Source organism: Mercenaria mercenaria, chromosome 13, assembly GCF_021730395.1.
Source record: "Mercenaria mercenaria strain notata chromosome 13, MADL_Memer_1, whole genome shotgun sequence".
Taxonomy (NCBI): domain Eukaryota; kingdom Metazoa; phylum Mollusca; class Bivalvia; order Venerida; family Veneridae; genus Mercenaria; species Mercenaria mercenaria.
In genome coordinates, this window is record NC_069373.1 from 5,924,566 (window position 1) to 5,948,510 (window position 23,945).

Genomic DNA, 23,945 nt, shown 5'->3' on the forward strand with positions numbered 1-23,945 from the left:
TCAACGACATGTAAATTTCAAACAGACGTTTAGTTACATATTCTTAGGACACCGGGCACATTATCTTTGACAACACAGAAAATGACGTCACTCGACCTCCAGATATTTCCGGAAGTAAAGAAAATGAAAGTAGACAGGCTAAACCTGAAAACGAAAGTCGCATTTGCATTGGTCGATAGTCAGGGGTCACACTCAGTGGTCACCCCGTCAAAAAATATGTGCGTGGACTTTTTAGCTCACCAGAGCACAAAGTGCTCAAGGTGAGCTATTGTGACCGGCCATTGTCCGGCGTCGGTCGGCGTGCGTCGTGCGTCGTCCGTCGTGCGTCAACATTTGCCTTGTGAACACTCTAGAGGCCACATTTGTGGCCAAATCTTTATGAAACTTGGTCAGAATGTTAGTCTTGATAATCTCTAGGTCAAGTTTGAAACTGGGTTATGTTCGGTCAAAAACTAGGTCAGTAGGCCTGATCAAAGGAAAAGCTTGTGAACACTCTAGAGGCCACGTTTGTGACCCAATCTTTATGAACCTTAATCAGAATGTTTGTCTTGATGATCTCTAGGTCAGTTTGAAACTGGGTCGTGTGGGATTAAAAACTAGGTCAGTAGGCCAGATCAAAGAAAAAGCTTGTGAACACTCTGGAGGCCACATTTGTGACCTAATGTATATGAAACTTGGTCAGAATGTTTGTCTTGATGATCTCTAGGTTAAGTTCGAAACTGGGTCATGTGGGATCAAAAAGTAGGTCAGTAGGCCAGATCAAAGAAGAAGCTTGTGAACATTCTAGAGGCCACATTTGTGATCCAATCTTTATGAAACTTGGTCAGAATGTTTGTCTTGATGATCTCTAGGTCAAGTTTGAAACTGGGTTATGTTGGGTTAAAAACTAGGTCAGTAGGCTAGATCAAAGGAAAAGCTTGTGAACACTCTAGAGGCCGCATTTTTGACTCAATCTATACGAAACTTAGTCAGAATGTTTGTCTTGATGATTTCTAGGTCAAGTTTGAAATTGGGACATGTGGAGTCAAAAACTAGGTCAGTAGGCCAGATTAAAGGAAACGTTTCTGAACACTCTAGAGGCCGCATTTATGACTCAATCTTAATGAAACTTAGTCAGAATGTTTATCTTGATGATCTCTAGTTCAAGATTTAATCTGAATCATTTAGGATCAAAAACAAGGACACATAGTCAAATCAAAGGAAAAGTTTGTGAACACTCTAAAGGCTACAGTTGTGACTCAGTCTTTATGAAACTTGGTCAGAATGTTTGTCTTGGTGATTTCTAGGTTAAATTTGAAACTGGCTCATGTGGGGTAAAAAACTCGGTCAGCAGGCCAGATCAACTCTGATGAGCGATATATAGGGCCATCATGGCCCTCTTGTTTATTTTTGCTAATGGGGAGTCAATTTTCAGCACTTTTTGACGCTTTGAAAATACCTGGGCTGTAGCACGACATGTCAGCTTTTCATCTACGAAAAAATATTTGATCTCGGAATAAACAAAAATTCAACAGGGGTCCGTAACGGTGCATGGGTATATGGAGATTTTGGAACTTCGTCAAATTGTTCAAAAAGTCTTTTTTGATGTTGTCTGAAAGTGTCAGTATATGCCTCGGATGTAAGACCTAGACATTTCAGAAATAGTTTCAAAATGAATTTCGTGTAATAAAAATGTTGATTCTACGGAAGCGTGAAAGGGCCAACAGACGCTAATACGTTTTATTACGCTACAGGCGCTGAAAGGATATCTTGAACATTATGACAGTTTGAAAGACGAACAAGATGGATTCAGCGCTCCCGTGAAGATCACATGTCCTCCTTGACTTCTATAATAAGAACCAGAAAAGCCCAAAATCTAAGCTCGTGGATATGCAGGCGCGAAGCTGGACATACGCACAGACGCACGTGCGTACGTTTTATTTATTGAAGCGTACAATGCAATACAAAATTAGAACTACGAGTGGTAAGGAGTGAACAGTCTTATTCTGACTGACCTTTAAGTCAGACAGAATCCATTATTAACGGAATCGTCTATCACTAATAACAATAAAGAATCACCCCGCGGTTTTGATAGTGCTTTTGAAATACCATCAATGTAAAGAATGAGTTATAGCTTTGTTAACATTGCGGGAAAATTTAGAAAAATGGCGTCATCCATAACGAATTTCATCCGTCTTATTAAGATGTGTTTGTTAATGAATAAATTTCCTAGCGAAAAAAAGAAGACCACGTAAAAATGCGCCTTGTCAATTGAACATTGTGAACATGTTTGCTTTTTCCAAGCATGTAATCAAACGACTTTACATAAGCTATTTTGGTATATATATAGATCGATTTGATTTTTTGAACAAGTGCTACAGTAGTTAGCACAGCAAGGAATCGTTTATTTATATTTCAAACATTGTATTTAAACTAATTGGTTCTAGCGTACAAAATATCAAATCATTAGCAGTACTAAACAGGGTCTGAAATTATCAGATTTCAATGATGATGATTTGTTATTATTGAAATGTGTCTTTTATTTTATCAGCTTGATGTTACTGTGACCACGACAACAGCTCAGTAGAATATTACTCGTCAAAATCAAGGGGTCAACGGTGCATGATATGGAGCATTTACTCTCCGAATTGTCAAAAACTGATTTTATTGTCTGCAAGTGTCAGTATAAGCTCGGATTAAGACTAGACATCAGAAACATTCAGAGTGAATAAAAGTCTACGTCGTGAACACACAGACGTGATAGCTATTACGTCTATACATGCCACTAAGAGTATGCTTAACATTTGCATTGAAACGAACAGAGTGAGATTCAGCGCTCGCCAAGCACACTACGAGTGACTTACTATCATAAGACCAAGCCAACTAAGTTGGATATCACCGATGCTAGACCATCGCAACCACTACAGAGTTAGTATTGAGGTACAAGCCATGAAAATTTACAGAGTGGTAGGCATACGTCTTATTTGACTGACTTAAGAGGAGTCATTACGGGTCTATCACATAGGAAATACCGAGGTGAGCTTACATCTGAAGCAAATGAACACTTTAACATGGGGAAATTTACTGGGTCCATACGACATGAACACTAAGAGTGAGAAATTCTCTACGCCAAAAAACCCACGTAATGCGTTGAAGACATTACAGTTCTTTCCAGCATGACACACTACAAAGTATTGGTATATATAGTACGCATGATTTACAAGTGACAGTTACGTACTACGCAGGAATCATTAACAAAACTGTATTTAGGTCTAGCGTAAACATATCAGAGTCATGCATTACGGTCTACGACATGCAACTTCAGATGATGATTACATTATACGCAATGTTCTACATTTATCAGTGAGATTACGGTACGCATGAACACACGGTGAGATTACTCTAAGTCATGACATTCAGAGTGAGCATTACTCTTAACGGCATGAACACTAAGATGAAAATTACCGTCTACGCCATGCTTACTACAGAGTGAGAATTACAGTCTACGCCATGAACACTACAGAGTGAGCATTACGGTCTACGCCATGAACACTACAGAGTGAGCATTACGGTCTACGCCATGAACACTACAGAGTGAGCATTACGGTCTACGCCATGAACACTACAGAGTGAGCATTACCGTCTACGGCATGAACACTACAGAGTGAGCATTACGGTCTACGCCATGAACACTACAGAGTGAGCATTACGGTCTACGCCATGAACACTACAGAGTGAGCATTACGGTCTACGCCATGAACACTACAGAGTGAGCATTACAGTCTACGCCATGCACACTACAGAGTGAGCATTACGGTCTAGGCCATGAACACTACAGAGTGAGCATTACCGTCTACTCCATGCACACTACAGAGTGAGCATTACGGTCTACGCCATGAACACTACAGAGTGAGCATTACAGTCTACGCCATGAACACTACAGAGTGAGCATTACGGTCTACGCCATGAACACTACAGAGTGAGCATTACCGTCTACGCCATGCACACTACAGAGTGAGCATTACGGTCTACGCCATGAACACTACAGAGTGAGCATTACGGTCTACGCCATGCACACTACAGAGTGAGCATTACGGTCTACGCCATGCACACTACAGAGTGAGCATTACGGTCTACGCCATGAACACTACAGAGTGAGCATTACGGTCTACGCCATGAACACTACAGAGTGAGCATTACGGTCTACGCCATGAACACTACAGAGTCAGCATTACGGTCTACGCCATGCACACTACAGAGTGAGCATTACAGTCTACGCCATGCACATTACAGAGTGAGCATTACGGTCTACGGCATGAACACTACAGAGTGAGCATTACAGTCTACGCCATGCACATTACAGAGTGAGCATTACGGTCTACGGCATGAACACTACAGAGTGAGCATTACCGTCTACGCCATGCACACTACAGAGTGAGCATTACGGTCTACGCCATGAACACTACAGAGTGAGCATTACAGTCTACGCCATGCACACTACAGAGTGAGCATTACAGTCTACGCCATGCACACTACAGAGTGAGCATTACCGTCTACGCCATGAACACTACAGAGTGAGCATTACGGTCTACGCCATGAACACTACAGAGTGAGCATTACCGTCTACGACATGCACACTACAGAGTGAGCATTACCGTCTACTCCATGAACACTACAGAGTGAGCATTACGGTCTACGCCATGAACACTACAGAGTGAACATTACAGTCTACGCCATGAACACTACAGAGTGAGCATTACGGTCTACGACATGCACACTACAGAGTGAGCATTACCGTCTACGCCATGAACACTACAGAGTGAGCATTACCGCCAACACCATGAACACTACAGAGTGAGCATTACAGTCTACGCCATGCTAACTACAGAGTGAGCATTACCGTCAACACCATGAACACTACAGAGTGAGCATTACGGTCTACGCCATGCACACTACAAAATGAGCATTACAGTCTACACCATGCACACTACAGAGTGAGCATTACGGTCTACGCCATGAACACTACAGAGTGAGCATTACGGTCTACGCCATGAACACTACAGAGTAAGCATTACCGTCTACGACATGCGCACTACAGAGTGAGCTTTACCGTCTACTCCATGAACACTACAGAGTGAGCATTACAGTCTACGCCATGAACACTACAGAGTGAGCATTACAGTCTACGCCATGAACACAACACAGTGAGCATTACGGTCTACGACATGCACACTACAGAATGAGCATTACCGTCTACGCCATGAACACTACAGAGTGAGCATTACCGTCTACTCCATAAACACTACAGAGTGAGCATTACAGTCTACGCCATGAACACTACAGAGTGAGCATTACAGTCTACGCCATGAACACAACAGAGTGAGCATTACGGTCTACGACATGCACACTACAGAATGAGCATTACCGTCTACGCCATGAACACTACAGAGTGAGCATTACCGTCAATGCCATGAAAACTACAGAGTGAGCATTACAGTCTACGCCATGCTAACTACAGAGTGAGCATTACCGTGAACACCATGAACACTACAGAGTGAGCATTACAGTCTACGCCATGAACACTACAGAGTGAGCATTACCGTCAACACCATGAACACTACAGAGTGAGCATTACAGTCTACGCCATGAACACTACAGAGTGAGCATTACCGTCAACACCATGAACACTACAGAGTGAGCATTACCGTCTACGCCATGAACACTACAGAATGAGCATTACAGTCTACTCCATGAACAATACAGAGTGAGCATTACCGTCTACGCCATGAGCACTACAGAGGGAGATTACCGTCTACGCCATGAACACTACAGAGTGAGCATTACCGTCAACACCATGAACACTACAGAGTGAGCATTACGGTCAACGCCATGCACACTACAGAGTGAGCATTACAGTCTACTTCATGAACACTACAGAGTGAGCATTACCGTCTACGCCATGAACACTACAGAGTGAGCATTACCGTCTACGCCATGAACACTACAGAGTGAGCATTACGGTCTACGCCATGAACACTACAGAGTGAGCATTACCGTCTACGCCATGAACGCTACAGAGTGAGCATTACGGTCTACGCCATGAACGCTACAGAGTGAGCATTACAGTCTACTCCATGAACACTACAGAGTGAGCATTAAGGTCTACGCCATGAACACTACAGAGTGAGCATTACGGTCTACGCCATGCACACTACAGAGTGAGCATTACAGTCTACGCCATGAACACTACAGAGTGAGCATTACGGTCTATGCCATGCTTACTACAGAGTGAGCATTACCGTCTACGCCATGAACACTACAGAGTGAGCATTACGGTCTACGCCATGAACACTACAGAGTGAGCATTACGGTCTACGCCTTGCACACTACAGAGTGAGCATTACGGTCTACGCCATGAACAATACAGAGTGAGCATTCCCAGTCTACGCCATGACACTACAGAGTGAGCATTATGGTCTACGCCATGAACACTACAGAGTGAGCATTACGTCTACGCCATGAACAACAGAGTGAGCATTACCGTCTACGCCATGAACACTACAAGTGAGCATTACGGTCTACGCCATGAACCATACATACCACGATGATAGAGCATTACGTCTACGCCATGAACACTACAGAGTGAGCATTACGGTCTACGCCATGCACACTACAGAGTGAGCATTACGGTCTACGCCATGAACACTACAGAGTGAGCATTACCGTCTACGCCATGAACACTACAGAGTGAGCATTACGTCTGCGCCATGCACACTACAGAGTGAGCATTACGTCTACGCCATGCACTACAGAGTGAGCATTACAGTACCCATGAACACTACAGAGTGAGCATTACCGTCTGCGCCATGCACACTACAGAGTGAGCATTACGTCTACGCCGTGCCACTACAGAGTGATGATTACCGTTAACCATGAAACACTACAGAGTGAGCATTACCGTCTACCCATGACACTACAGAGTGAGCATTACGGTCTACGCCATGCCACTACAGAGTGAGCATTACGTCTACCCATGCACACTACAGATAGATCGTAGAGCATTACATAGGTCTACGCCATGAACACTACAGAGTGAGCATTACGGTCTACGCCATGACACTACAGAGTGAGCATTAACAGTCTACGCCATGAACACTACAGAGTGAGCATTACGTCTACGCCATGAACACTACAGAGTGAGCATTACGTCTACGCCATGAACACTACAGAGTGAGCATTACCGTCTACGCCATGCTTACTACAGAGTGAGCATTACCGTCTACGCCATGAACACTACAGAGTGAGCATTACCGTCTACGCCATGCTTACTACAGAGTGAGCATTACGGTCTACGCCATGCACACTACAGAGTGAGCATTACCGTCTACGCCATGCTGACTACAGAGTGAGCATTACCGTCTACGCCATAAACACTACAGAGTGAGCATTATGGTCTACGCCATGAACACTACAGAGTGGGCATCACAGGCTACAGAGTGAGCATTTCAGTCTACGCCATGAACACTACAGAGTGAGCATTACCGTCTACGCCATGCTTACTACAGAGTGAGCATTACGGTCTACGTCATGCTGACTACAGAGTGAGCATTACCGTCTACGCCATAAACACTACAGAGTGAGCATTATGGTCTACGCCATGAACACTACAGAGTGGGCATCACAGCTGACATACGAGTGAGCATTACGTCTACGCCATGAAGCACTACAGAGTGAGCATTACCGTCAGGCCAAGAACACTACAGAGTGAGCATTACGGTCTACGCCATGAACACTAAGAGTGAGCATTACCGTCAGGCCCATGAACACTACAGAGTGAGCATTACCGTCCACGCCATGCACACTACAGAGTGAGCATTACGGTCTACGCCATGAACACTACAGAGTGAGCATTACGGTCTACGCCATGCACTCTACAGAGTGAGCATTACCGTCTACTCCATGAACACTACAGAGTGAGCATTACCGTCTACGCCATGCACTCTACAGAGTGAGCATTACGGTCTACGCCATGAACACTACAGAGTGAGCATTACCGTCAACACCATGAACACTACAGAGTGAGCATTACCGTGTACTCCATGAACACTACAGAGTGAGCATTACCGTCAACGCAATGAACACTACAGTGAGCATTACCGTCACGCAATGAACACTACAAGTGAGAATTACAGTCTCGCCATGAACACTACAGAGTGAGAATTACATCTACGCCATGAACACTACAGAGTGAGCATTACCGTCACGCATGAACACTACAGAGTGAGCATTACACCTCTAACACCATGAACACTACAGAGTGAGCATTACAGTCTACTCCATGAACACTACAAAGTGAGCATTACCCTCAACACCATGAACACTACAGAGTGAGCATTACCGTCTACGCCATGAACACTACAGAGTGAGCATTACCCTAAACACCATGAACACTACAGAGTGAGCATTACCCTCAACACCATGAACACTACAGAGTGAGCATTACGGTCTACGCCATGAACACTACAGAGTGAGCATTACCCTCAACACCATGAACACTACAGAGTGAGCATTACCGTCTACGCCATGAACACTACAGAGTGAGCATTACCCTCAAAACCATGAACACTACGCCATGACCACTATAGAATGAGCATTATCATCAAGGCCATGAGCACTACTCTGAGAGAATTACTGTTTTTGCCGTGAACACTACTCAGTGAGCAAATACCTCAACGTCATGAACACTACTCTGTGAGCATTACCGGTCTTATATTCTTATATATTCATGTAAGTAATTTACACTACTACGTTACATAATCATGTTAATTTCAAAACAATAACACTCGATTGTCTCATTTCAGTGTTTGTTAAAAGGTTTCTGTTAATTATTATTGATTAAGTTGGACACCATGCAGAATATTTTCAACAAAAATATTTCGCCTTTGTGTTTTTTTCCGAGCTTTGAATGATCTTGCTCAGATTGATATGACAGAATATTTTTTTAACTTTCACGGTAAATCCTTGAATTTCAATAGACTAACAGCATTTTTGATGAATGAATACATTAAGATCATAGCTATTACTTACTAATTGAATATAATTTAACAAATATGTAGTTTGTCATACCATAATTTTCGGTGGAAATGGAATTTTCGGCACAGTGAGAATAATCGCAAAAAATAATGTATAGTCAGATATGCTGGGAGGTTATACAATTTGTATACAATTGTAGATACGAAACAAACAAAATGCAATCAGTTGAAGTTTTCGCGCGAAAACCTGATGATTAAAATCAGAAATATCTCAAAAGTAACTTTTTTGTAGCTTGGCTCTTCGTTAAAGAATGATGATATTTTTTTTTCACACTTTCATATATTTAAAACTGATTATAAATGTGTATTGCAATTCCGGCATAGAAATGGACACTGACTTTACATTACTGCAGCGTTGACAGCGGAAGCAGCGGTCAAGTACTAAGACTGTCTACGAAACCAAGGATCAAGAGTTCTTCATCTGAAAATTACGAACATTGGGATCAGTGGCGAAATATTTAAAAAAAAACTGTGCACGTGTTTTGCGCATTAGAATGTGTAACGACATTTTTTTGAAGAAATTATGCTCGTACGCACTATTTTGGCATTGCTTTGATTTGAAAATACATATTTTGTAGCAGTTTGGGTTGCATACAATACCAAAATTTTGCACCAAAATTTTTCACTCATTTCCTTCCAATGCACGATGGAGATGGGATACAGCTTGGTTTTCATGCTCGCAAATTTATCTACAGATATATCATTTCGATTTTTATCATTTATTTTTTGTGTCCTTGCATTTCCAAAGCTGTTTCGAGGATTCTGATTTTTCACATGAAATTCTAATTTCAATTCGCAGAATATCCTTAACGCATTCACTGTGTTGAGCATTTCGGAATGTTAACATAATTGATTTGTTGAACCGTATTCAAAAGAATCGACCCGTTTCAAATAAATTAACCAGATATACCAAAAGTAAATGCAACTTTGCACAAAAAAACCGCCACAAATATGTTTTCAATGTCACAAAACTATACAAGATAATATATTTAAAGATTTATTTCAATGTCCCTCCTAAATAACCAATAAATAAACATTCAAAACTTGAAAACATTTACGGTGTGCTCGTGATATTAGCGAAATGTGAAATATATTCGACACCAATGTTATTGGATATGTAATTATGGCATCTGTCAGGTTACGCAACACAATATCTCAAAAACCAATGTCCTTTGTGGCGTTGAAGTAATCGGCAGTCCTTTGAGCAATTACTTTCAGTTGTTCATACGTTAAAAATTTCGAAGTGCAAAATTAATATTAGGTATGAAATTATTTAAATGTCTGTTTGCTTTCTGTTTTTAATATATTCAGAAAGTTTTGGAATGGCCATAACACGTTCTCTGTGCGCCTTCAGCTTAGGAAAAGAGTCCATGAGGTTTGGGACTTGTTTTAAAGGTGTATCGAACCCATTCAGTACAGCAAGATCGGCAAGTGTGAGCTGAAAGTATACGGCATGTTACAATCATTCAGGTATTTCAGTAACAAGATAAACACAAAATTAAAACGTTGTGCTCCATAAAAGTTGCAAATTGAGTATGATTATGATAATAGTTTCATGCTAAAAGAGAAATAGCGGAAACTTAGTAAAGCATCCAGAGAACTTGTCTATTGAATACATGTATATAAAGAACATCCTTAGGAAAGTCAAAATGTAGTGACTGTCGTAATATAAGGGTGGTCTTCATTAATAGGTTAATTATACTGAAATATTGACCATGATTTGAAAATCACACAAGTGGTCGTCTTTAGCGCAGGTTTTATTGTATGTGAACCTGTTATATACGGATCTACGTAAGTTCTCTAAATACCGTAAATCAAAAGGAAGTTGATAGATGAATATGATGATGTTTTTGTAATCTACAAAACCGTTTGCACATTGATGGTGGATTTCACAAACATTTTATGATTTATGAATACAATATAAGGATTCTTGACTTACTGCATCTCCGACAAAATATTTCCCTCCGTTTTGGTCCAAAGCCTTTTCAAATAGTCCTAAAAACTTTGGAAATACAACATCGACCATATTTTTCTTAAGCTCTTTCTGTAAAAGAATACATTCTACCGTTAAAAATCCTAGTATGTAGACTTAATGCACTGACAATCATTCCAGCTATATTAATAACATATGCCACATACAGAACTGTATTGTAGAAGTAAATCTGCGCTCTATACGAACTCTATAGTTCAAATAACACCGATGGGTCGAATTATACCTACTAATTCAGTGAGATGCATTAATAGACTGTTTCACTGCGCATGCTTTTAGGGCGTGGGAGGTCAAAATATATCAATGGATTTGACTATTTCACTTGCTTCTATATGCATTTCTGCCTCACCTAGTGTCAGGAATCTTCTAAATAGTGTGCTATCAAGGAAGATTTTCGGACTTGAGCCCTGGTTAAGGTAGGCTCTCGCACACTCCAATCTATGAATCGGAACAAATAACAGTTCTAGGTCGGTTAACAAGTAACAGATTTTGGCCTTGCAAAAAGAACATGCCGTTGCCCTACTGATTCTAATTCCATTACAAGCTGAGACCCAGTAAATCCTGCCTCAGCGCTAGACTCTCCAACTTACAGTCTTAAAATTATTTTTATAAAACGGACATTCGCAGTGATACAGCCTTCTTCAGATCAGGGTCGGTATACTTCAGTTCTTCAGTGAGGAAAGTAGCTAACTATGCTTCTCTATAGCTCCCATCCGAAACTTCTTTTAGCCGATCACTCTCGGTGGTGATAATGATGTATTTTAAAAAATGCCTGCCGGGATATTTCATTTAAAACGTCTGTATCTATTTTCGAAAATAAGAAATTAAAATAACATCATTTATTATTTATTCATCATGCATTAAAAGAACGAAAATGTTATTTATCTTCATACTTTTTTGCTGCTGCCCGCTTTCAAAACATAGAGACAACTTATATTTGTATAAAGCATGATATATTTTGGATATCTATTTGAGGTCTGACTTCATTTGGTAGATTTTCAATAAACGCAATTTATAAAAATCGCAAAAATGGAAAGTTCACCTTCTTTTCTTCATCTTTTTCGAAGAATTCTTTAACTAATTCTGTAAACATATCTTCAACAAGACCCATGTACTGATCTACTAGACCTTGTTCCCAGCTGTCTTTGCCTGCTAGACCTTCATATAAAAGATTAAAACATGTAAATAATTTAAGAACTAGAACTGAATGTGTTAGTATCAGATATATAGGACACTCATTACTACATAACTTTGATAGTTATTGCCGGTGTAATGAAGTATTTCGACCCCCATAGAATAACGACCCCATGGTCATTATTCTATAGAAAATGTGACTCCTTTCCTGTAAAATATTGACTCCCCTTATAAGAAACTGACTCCCTTTGAAAACTCTATAGAATAACGACCCCGGTCATTGTTCTATAGAAAAACTGACCCCTCCAAGTTAAATACTGACTCCCTAAAGATGAACTCCCTTCGAATCTCATAGAATAACGACCCCGGTTATTATTCTATAGAAAAAGTGACTCCTTCCATGTAAAATACTCACTGCCGAAATTACTACATTCGAACTTTCATACAATATCGATTCCCGGACATTATTCTATTTAAAAAAGTTACTCTTTCCGTGTAAAACACCGGCTCCTAAAAAGACTTTCGACGATAATATCTATTAAAAAGTGATCCCCACCAAACCTAACGGACAATTTTACTAGATCTACAACTCTAATACCCTCCATTGCCAAAAGTTAACATTTTGATTGTACTACTACTATTGGTGCCGCTACTTCTATTGCTATTACTACATGTGCTACTTCTTCTTCTTCTACTACTACTACTACTACTTCTACTACTACTACTACAACTGCTACTACTGATACTACTATACCTGCTTCCACTAATACGTCTCGTACATCTACCTTTTCTTCTCCTGCTGCTGTTGTTGCTGTCATTTATTCCTCTGCTGCTGCTGCTGCTGCTGCTACTGCAACTGCCACTACCACTGCCACTGCCACTACTACTACTACTACTACTACTACTACTACTACTACTTTTCTATTGTTGCCGCTACCGTACTTTACTGCCACTGCTAAGTATTGCAACTTCTATTAATACTAAGTTCTATGCTAGCAGTTTCTTGTGCAGTTTTCTTCTGAAGAATTACTTCATACCGAAGTTTGCAGGGATTATTGTGAATTGTTATTTTCCTGAAAAAAATGTATACACCAAGATACAGCGTCTAGAAATAGAATCCCTTTTCCCGTTGCGGAATGCTCTGATTTCTGTGTCAAGTGATGGTATCTGGGTTAATGGTCAAACGGAAGGACGGACAGACGGACGGACGGACAAGGGCAAATCTATATGCCCCCCTCCCCCGAGTGGGGGCATAAAATGCAGCAATTAGGCCTTAGACACATGAGTTATCACTAAATTTGACCAAATGACCGGGGGTCGTTTTTTTATGGGAGTCAACATTCTTCGTGAGGTTCAGTTTACTTCACGTGGGGGAGTCATAGTACTATGATCTGGAGATCATAATACTATGACCGGGGGTCACTTTTTCTATAGAATAATGACCGGGGGGGGGGGGGGGTCATTATTCTATGGGGGTCGAAATACTTCATTACACCGGCCCATAGTTTTCCTTGTTTTGATTATTGACGGACCAGCCATTCATTAAGTGGTAAGCTTATTTATAGCCGCCAACGGTAACCCAAATGGTCGACTCATCCAGACGATTTTTATAGATATTAGTGGGAGGATATCGCACGATATGGTCCGAGAGCTCACGGGCTTTTATTGCAACAATTGAGGCCAAAAGAAGTTTATACATTTTTGGAAACAATATTTCATATCCTTCATGAAAACCCATTTCTTAAGTGTCAAAGCCGTGCCTATCTATATTTTGTTCACTTATGTTTGTGATAGGGGAGGTAAAACTCACTTGTAAAAATTTAGGGGGTAGGGTAAAGTTTACGTCTACCAGTTTTTTCACTGTTTAATTACAGTAGCTATATGATTGTCAGTAAATGTATATATGTCAACCAATGTCAGCAAAAAGAAATTCATCAAAAAGGAATGAAGGGCAAACTTGATATTTAAGGTCAAAGGTCAAACTTATGTACAAATCACAAAAATTGTCATATTTGAAATTTATTTTTATTCTTAAAAATTAGTTTGTTATTATAAGTCACTCAGCTTTATATATGTAATGTGTATATATCAGTCAAAGTCAGAAATGTAAATCTTATTGCAAAACGTCAAGGTCAACCCTGATAATTGAAGGTCAAAGTTCATTTTCATGCAAAATTATGAAAAATGTTACATTTACTTTTTCTAACGTTTTTAATATGTATTCACATTGTTAGTCACTGAAGTTAATTCCTTTTAATGTCTGTATGTCAGGCAAAGTCAGCAGAGCAAAGGTAACCCTAAATCTGCCAAGGGTAAAGCTTTTATTAAAGGTCAAAGGTCAATGTTTTGTGAAAAATTGCATGAATAGTTTCCTGTTTGAAAAATAACAGCTATTTTTGATCATTATTTGTAATTGCTCGTAATTTATTTTAATGTATATTTGTCCGACAATGTCAGTAATAAAGATATGGTCTAAAATTAGACAAGTTCAAATGTGATATTAAGGGTCAAAGGTCATTTTCAAGTAAAAGAATGGAAAAATAGCTCTTTAACTTTTCTTCTTGTTTATGATATTTTGTCGATATTAATCAACAATATCAGTTCATTTTTACGTATAAAAAGTAGGGGATATCTGATATATTATTTCAAAACATTCAAGGACAACCATAATTTCAAAGGTCAAAGGTCAAAAAAGTGAATAAAATGTGCAATAATATCACCTGTTTGTAATAATTTTTATTGTTTAAAAGTATTTGTTTTGTCATGTTAGTAACTGATCGTTGTTCATTTTACTGTATATATGTCAGACGATGTCATGGAAGAGAAAATAAGTCAAAGTCGAACCTGGTATTAAAGGTCAGGGGTCATTTTTGTGTAAAACATCAAAATGTAGCATACTTACTCATTACTTTGTTAAAAAGTAATAGCCTTGTTAGAATTTTCTGTTAGCAATTTATTTTAATGTATACATATCAAGCAAGGTCATGAATGTAGGTCTTATCCAGATAAGGTGAAGCCAAACCTATTATCAAAGGTCACAGGTCAAATCTGCGTGAAAATTAGCCAAAAAACTAGTATTTTTGCAATGATTTTTCGTTATTTTTTGAGGGTATTTAAAAACTATTAACTAATTATTATTCAATTTAAAGTATATATAACAGATGATATCATTCTTGAAATAATAATAAAAAATTAGTCAAGGTCAAATCTGACATTAAAGGTCAAAGGAGAGGGCCTTCAAAAAACTCGCCATTATGAAAAAAAAACTGGCTGGAACAAATTGGGGAGTAAATGCAAAGATCCTCTGCAAGCCTACACAGGCAACGTACGGTACATAGCAGAGTACGTATCAACCTCATTGGTACCTGCTTCCAAAACCAGTAAAGATAAACTGGGCAAGGTTAAATTTCAGGTCTGAGGATCATCCCGGGGCAAGGAAAACAACTCAAATAAAATAAATTGAAAAGACAGCCAACCCTGAACCATTACAGACAAGACGAGAGTACAAAGCTTTTGCCCATGCAGAGAAGGCAAAGGACTACCATCCCACCCACTCCACTCAAAATTCGAGAGCAGAACCAAGAACAGACTGAAAAGACAGAGTCTTAACCACATCGTCAGAAAAACTGCAAAAAGGGAAAGCAGCAGCACTAGACACAGAGGCAGAGCCGCTCGAGCCAAATGAATGGGTTCCCAGACAATGTGCTCCCAAGATCAGATTGGAGGTGCCAGGAGTAGAGGAAAAGGGAAAGCAACATCAGGCTTACCAACAATCGCTTACGCTAGAAATGATCAATAATCGCTATCCAGCACACTCTTGGATCCAAGAATATACCAAAGGATCAGTGGAAAAGGCAGTTCAGAACGCTTGGGTGGTGCCTACATCAAATTTCAGACAGCTCCTCCTTCATACTCTCTCATACAGTCGGCAAGAGATGCTCCAACTACAGATCCAGATGCAAGCCCTCACATCGGCGACACTCAAACAGTATGAGCGAGGAGAAAAGGGACAATATATTCTTAACAGACCCCAAATCAGCTCTTCAGGCTCTCTCAGCAGGTTCGTCAGACAACTTAATCAGACAGCTGTTGAAAAACATCAATCTCCTGCCTGAGAACAACAATATAGCATTTCGATAGATTCCTGCACATGTGGGCATAGCTGGAAATGAAGCTGCGCACAAACTTGCAAAGACAGCAACCAGGCAAATACAGTCCCACCCTCCAACTTTATACAGAGAAGCTCAGACTCTGTGGAAGGACAGCTTTGCGTCAGACTGGAAGAACATAAATGGAGGTTACCTGCCAAATCAGGACTGTTTACACAAGCTAAACAGCCAATTAACTGTCTTGTGTCTGCGCACTGAAGACTGTGGCCTGAGAAAACATAAGAAGAAGCTGGGAGTTGCAGAGAAAGCTAAATGTCAGTGCGGATCAGAGAAACAAACACCGTTTCACATTCTTCAGAGCTGTTCCTATCTGGAAGAAGCACGCCAGAAAGTTTGGCCAACAGACATCCCATTTGAGACCAAGCCATGGGGAGATATAAGCGACCTGCAGAATACGGTGCAGTTCATTCCCGCATCTAATCATAAACTATAAAACGGCCATAAGAAGATGGAAGGCAGTAAGGAAGTAAGTAAGTAAAGGCTAACATTAAAATGAATTAACATCAAGTTACAACAAGATATGTTTGAACAAAGAAACAAAATAACAGTGCTATCTTTTGAATTTATTACCCGAAAATGAATTTTAAACTTTACCATCAGGGCTGATCTAAGTCCATGTCTTATAATATCTCCATTGTTGATATTGATCCATATATATACATGTATGAAACCTCAAGGAATGACCATAAGATATTGATAATGACAAAATACCTTTAAACAATGAAAAGTATTGCAAAAATGCTATTTTTTGCGATCTTTCACGCGAATTTCACCTTTTACCTTTGATATAAGCTTTACCAATCACTGTTTTTGAAATTAGATCTGCATTGCTGACATTGATTTACAAATAAACATAAGACAGAACTATTTTAAATGAATAAAATGACAAGATAATTTGTAGCGAAGAAGAAATTAAAAATGCTGTATTTTGAATTTTTACATGAAAATGACATTTGACCTTTAATGTCAGGTTTGACCTTGACCTTTTTTTTTTCATTATTATTTCAACAGTGATATTGTCAGTGGTATATACTTTAAAATGAATACTAATCAGTTTTACTAGTAGTGACAGAAATAACCTACGCAATAAAGAATCAAAGCCTTGAAATGTCTGATGGTTGCGGGTTTTTGGTAGATTTAGTTTCTGTTTAAATGCCAGTCAATGAATATAACTGAACGAGAAACAAATACAAATTTAATGTGCCTCATACCTTAGATGAACTCTGCCTGACTCAGCTTGTGATGTAACCATGGGCTGGAATACCTTATCATTGATAGATCTTATATTATCTAAATGGTTAGTGTGAGTGGATACAGGTTGAATAAGAACTGCTTGTTCATTGATAATTCATCCGCACTGTTCATGAATGGGACTATTTTGTGCAGCACATGAACATCTTTTGGATGTGATTCGGAATAAGATAAAGATGCTTTGATTGTCAGAAATACACTTTTAACTTCGGTAGCGGGATAAACACGCAACCAAAAATCATTGCAAAATTCTTGTTATTTTGCGAATTCTTACACAAATTTGACCTTTGACCTTTGATAATAGGTTTGCCTTTGACTTATAATGATAAGACCTACATTGCTGACCTTGCTTGACATGTATATCTTAAAGTAAATTGCTAACAGTGAAGTATAACAACAAGTTATTTTTGATCAAAGTAATGAGTATTTGGTAAAGGTTGTGATTTTTTATACAAAAGTGACCCCTTACCTCCAATACCAGGTTTGACCTTGACTTATTTTCTCTTCCATGACATTGTCTGACATATATTAAGTAAAATGAACAACGATCAATTACTAAAATGACAAAACAAATACTTTTAAACAACAAAAATTATTACAAATTGGTGATATTTTTGCAACATTTTACTCATTTTTTTTTATCTTTGACCTTTAAAATTATGGTTGACCGTGAATGTTTTGAAATAATATATGCATACCAGACATCTCCTACATTTCATACATTAAAATGAACTGATATTGTTGATTAATATCAACAAAATATCATTAACAAGAAGAAAAGTTAAAGAGCTATTTTTTCATTCTTTTATTTGAAAATGACCTTTGACCCTTAATATCACATTTGAACTTGTCTGATTTTAGACGATATCTTTATTACTGACATTGTCGGACATATATACATTAAAATAAATTACGAGCAATTACAAATAATGATCAGAAATAGCTGTTATATTTCAAACAGGAAACTATTCATGCAATTTTTCACAAAAAAATGACCTTTGACCTTTGATAAAAGCTTTACCCTTGGCAGTTTTAGGGTTACCTTTGTACTGCTGACTTTGCCTGACATACAGACATTAAAAGGAATTAACTTCAGTGACTAACAATGTGAATACATATTAAAAACGTTAGAAAAAGTAAATGTAACATTTTTCATAATTTTGAATGAAAATGAACTTTGACCTTCAATTATCAGGGTTGACCTTGACGTTTTGCAATAAGATTTGCATTTCTGACTTTGACTGATATATACACATTACATATATAAAGCTGAGTGAACTTATGATAACAAACTAATTTTTAAGAATAAAAATAAATTTCAAATATGACCAATTTTTTGTGATTTGTACATACATTTGACCTTTGACCTTAAATATCAAGTTTGCCCATCATTCCTTTTTGATGAATTTCTTTTTGCTGACATTGGTTGACATATATACATTTACTGGCAATCATATAGCTACTGTAATTAAACAGTGAAAAAACTGGTAGACGTAAACTTTACCCTACCCCCTAAATTTTTACAAGTGAGTTTTACCTCCCCTATCACAAACATAAGTGAACAAAATATAGATAGGCACGGCTTTGACACTTAAGAAATGGGTTTTCATGGAGGATATGAAATATTGTTTCCAAAAATGTATAAACTTCTTTTGGCCTCAATTGTTGCAATAAAAGTCCGTGAGCTCTCAGACCAATACAGAAGATGCCTCAGTTCCAGAAACTTCTCCGGCTGTTTAGCGTGTCAGGTATGTACATGTATATATGCTACCTGACGCCCCTTTCGGGTATAACTAGCAGGTGCGCGTCTGTACCAGAATAAAAGTTAAAAGAATGACGTTAAGACGTCAAAGTTAGGTAGTGCAAGATAAAACTGTTTTAACAAGAACGAAATCAGGATAAAAACAGGGTGCAGTAGTGCGATGCGTTAACAGCCTGTCTGAAATGTTCAGGATCAGGCTGATTAACGATCAGGGGTAGCAGTTGATTCCATATGGTAACGGTGTATGGAAAGAAGGAGAACTTGAAAACATTTATGTTTGTATGGATCTGCGTGGGGGAATAGTCGTGCTTATGTCGAGTTCGCCTCAGTGGCTGTAATAGATACGGAGGGATTGAAATGGCTACATGAACGATTTTGTAGAACTTGAAAAGTCTAGCAATTATTCGTCTGTCATCGAGTGTCTGCCAACTAAGATCATTTAACATGTTTGTTACACTATCATAGTTTGAATACTGGCCCTTTAGCCACCTGGCTGCTCTTCTTTGTACCATTTCTATATTTATATTGTGTATGTTTTTTGTGGTGTGTGTGGAGGCCATACCACAAGTCATACTCAAATTGTGGTCTAACTGGAAGTTTTATGGGAGGTTTCCTTAATATCTTTGTGTTTAGTTTAGTTTAGTTTAGTTTAATTTAGTTTAATTTATTTTTGCTCGATTGTGATGAAAGCTTCAAGCTTATTGTAACCACTCTCAAGTCCGCTTCCTGGGAAAACCAGTACTGGTTTCATATGAGAAGTCATGTTCGTGGCCCCAGTGGGGATCCAATCCACGACCTCTGGACTGAGCGGCCGACACCCTATCCTCTAGACCACGCTCCCCTTTGGTGTTTGACTGGGAGGTTTCTGCGTTGGAAACCCAATGATTTGTTTGCATTGTTTGATATTCTGTCTACATGTGTATTCCAGGAGAGATCATTTGCTATGTCAACACCTAGATACTTATCTTCCAGGATTTGACCATGTAATATGTAATTGTGTGTATTTTTTTCTGTTTCTTGTTATGTTTATGACCTGACATTTACTGGGATTGAATTCTATCTCCCAGACATGCTCCAATGTTTCTAGTTTTTGGAGGTCCTGCTGTGGTGTGACGCAGTCTTGTTCTTTAGAGATTGTGAGGTAAACTGCAGTGTCATCTGCAAATAACCTGACTTGTGATTGTAAAGACTGAGGTTAATCATTTATGTATAATAGGAATAAGAGAGGGCCAAGGACTGAGCCTTGAGGGACACCTGATGTTACAGGTACTTCGTTCCGTCTACGAGTACTGACTGCTTTCTGCCAATCAGGAAGGACTTGGTCCATTTGATAACCTGTTTGTTCATGCCGCACTCTTGTAGTTTATATAGTAACTTTAGGTGGCTGACCTTATCAAATGCTTTACAGAAATAAAGCAGGTTGAGATCTATTTGTTTACCTTAAGTTTTGTGCTAGGTCATCAATAAGATATTAACTGTTTCACATGACCTTTTTCTCTGAATCCATGTTGCAGGTCATACAAGATGTCATTCTTGTAAAAATGGATTGAGAGATTTGATGCAGTGATATGGTCCAGTGATTTACAAAGAATGCAGGTGTATAGCATTCTTACACGAGGAATTTCAACCTGTTCTCACTTACATTCCAAACTAATGTAGCATAATACATTATATCCCAATTGCAGAAAACAGCGCATTTCATAATCTTATTTATCCGGACTCTAAACAAAAATGTCAGATTTATGTCAAATGACTTACCGAACTCTCTAGCGACGTATCTTGCAATGGCTCCACTTTGTGCAAGCTTTTTACCATCGACATCTAGTACTGGCATCTGACCGAATGGAGTAGCTGGAATTTTAATTAATAGAGGCCAAATGTTTACCACAACAGATATCGAAATGTTGTCTCTGACAATGGAACAGTAGTCGAAATAATTTAGTTAAGCCTCACCCTTTGTTGCCGCCTGTACTTTGTCTTAACGCATTTGTCATATGCTCAGCATCTTTTCGAATTGATGTTTAATTTCAGTTTCAACCTGACACAAGCACCCACCTGTTTTTAGTAGTCACATTATATCATGTCAATGACTCTGCTTATCACAAACCAGACGTAGGATTAGCAACGACATGGTGAATATAGACATTGATTCTTTATGTAGGTAGGTAGACGATCTAACCATTATTCTATAAGAAATTTTCTAAATACATGTACTATTGTTTTTTATACATATAAAAAGATATGTGAACGAAATTAAAATATTTTAACACAGAGGCTCTCATAGAAAGATATGGTTCACGAATATTGTCGTCTGTCTTCATTATCAGCTTACAGGCTATCGGTCGGAATATCTCTTATACGCTAACTGACACGTTTGATACTTGGATTGGATCACTATTCTTTTAAATAAATGCTTTTATTTTATCATATGCATTTAGTTCTTGCAGAAATTTTTTCATCTATCTTGGCGTTTGATCGCCTTCCTGCTACAATAATATTCTTAACAGATAAATTTTCTTTTATTTTTTGGTTATAAAGAGGAATACAAATATTGTGGTCCCGTTAATAACAATCGGCAAATTACGTAATCTCCGTAAGTGATGTCGGCAATTTCCGGTCTTTTACGGAAAATCATGTACGTCCGAAAATCTATCTTCTATCTGTACACGAAAATACGTAAACAAACAGAAACTGCCGAGTGTTATTACGGGATACAAAAGCGTGGTTTAAGGTTCAGATAAGCTACAAATCCTTGCCGAGATAGTAAAGTGTTTGTTCTACATTTTTACATTGTACAGTTTCTAAATAAACGAGAGATAAATCAGTATCTGTGTCATACCATCTTTAAAGATTACCGAAGTGTAGTTATACAAATATTTCACTGTCTGAAATGCGGTTGTCTTACTGATTTGTATTAACTAACTAGTTCTATAAATTGACAGGGAAATTAAAGATGAGTTCTCGTGGCTATCATAAAACAAGAAATTTTTGACTGTTGCTGCAAATAGAATCAGCTGTAGTTATAACATTTGGAGAGTTGTATTTTTAAAGATTCTTAAAAATTATTACATCTTTTCATACAATTATATATTTCTAATGTGTATTTTTGCGATTATACTATAATTTAGAGAAGTACCACAAAATATACGAAAAGCTACTTTGATCTATTAGAATATGCATGCAGTTCCTCAACATGACGAAAGTTTGCACCATGGATCTTTGCCTCGTGCACTTATGCAGTGGTCATTGTGTACTTAACTTGTGAATTCGTACATTATACAGTGAACGTCTTATAGATTTATTTAAGCTGAGCTTTCAACTTCTGCATTTTCATTTGTACAAAGATAACTACTTACATGGCTTGAATGATGGCCAGCTTTCCCTCTGTACTCTGTCATCTTCAAAGTCTCTACCGGCGGCATAAAATACATACCGCACCAGTTCTCCTCGTCCACGCAAGTCAAAATATGAAAACTTGTAAGACGGCATATTATGTCTATTATTGGAGTATGATTTCTGTAATACATCGGTACGAATAAATTATACGGTGCCCAGCGCCATACTTATATTTTATTTTATAAAATGATTTCGTATATAAATCGAAGGTCCATAGTTTGTGCTTTTGATCATTTTATATTTAACTGGGCTATTAAATCAAAAAAAACTGAAAAGGAATCTGTGAAAATTAATTCTTGACTATTGACTGACATTCCATTTAATAATTGTATATTGCTTATTAATGGATCAAACCCAGAGTCGCGTGGACTGAGGAAGCACTCCATGCCAGTGTAAGAAAGGATTAACATGTTAAATATTCTTTTGCATTGTGACATATTCTCATTAAGTTATACAGTAATAAATGCTTCTTCCTCTGTCAATAACACTTGATTTTGAAAAGGACAGGTGATTAAGAAAAAAATTGAAACCAGCATTATTTACACACATAGAAGTATTTAGAAAAATAAATTGTTTTACATTGAAATTTCTCTTGTCAAACTTGTTTGGAGGATCAAACTTAATGATTCTGAAACCATTATATTTCATTTCTGATTTTGAATTGATTTGTTAAGCTATGAAATTTAATTTCACAAATTTTTAAATGTCCATTTTAAGCATTTACTTGTGAAAACATACATTAGATGCAACCTTTACTCTAGAAGCAATTCTCAATAAAAAGAAAAAAATCTCTGATATTACCTAGTACAAATTCTAGTAGTCCTTCGTAAAGTAATTAACTGTTATATGGATAGCTTATTTAAGATAGGTCGCAGTTCTATTTCTTGACCATCTAGGGCATTCTAGTGGACGTGCCTGGAGATAATAGTACGTACATATACTACATAGAATATAAACTATATATACTGCACGTCATAAGTCTGTACACATCAAGTTATACTTCTTCATTGATTTCCAGCTTAGCTGTGTGTAACTGGTCAAAATGTTTACGTGTCATCTAGAAAAACCTAAGAATGTATAATTGAATTCGGAGCAGGCCGATATTTAATCAATATGTATGGAATTTATTACTAGATACAACAGCAAAATAAATGAACAGTTGTATCCAAGCA

The 23,945-nt window shown here is 38.1% G+C and overlaps 1 protein-coding gene across 1 annotated transcript; it reads right to left on the reverse strand.

Annotated features, from left to right (window-relative positions):
- Window positions 1-10,055: 10,055 nt before the first annotated feature.
- On the reverse strand, window positions 10,056-23,721 carry LOC123530109 (probable glutathione S-transferase 7). The gene is made up of 6 exons (XM_045310813.2): window positions 23,575-23,721; window positions 22,734-22,893; window positions 21,136-21,228; window positions 12,104-12,219; window positions 11,011-11,115; window positions 10,056-10,509 (listed from the first exon to the last, which is right to left on the reverse strand). The coding sequence occupies exons 2-6, from the start codon at window positions 22,864-22,866 to the stop codon at window positions 10,345-10,347; spliced, it is 612 nt and encodes a 203-aa protein (XP_045166748.2). The 5' UTR covers window positions 22,867-22,893; window positions 23,575-23,721; the 3' UTR covers window positions 10,056-10,344.
- Window positions 23,722-23,945: the final 224 nt, after the last annotated feature.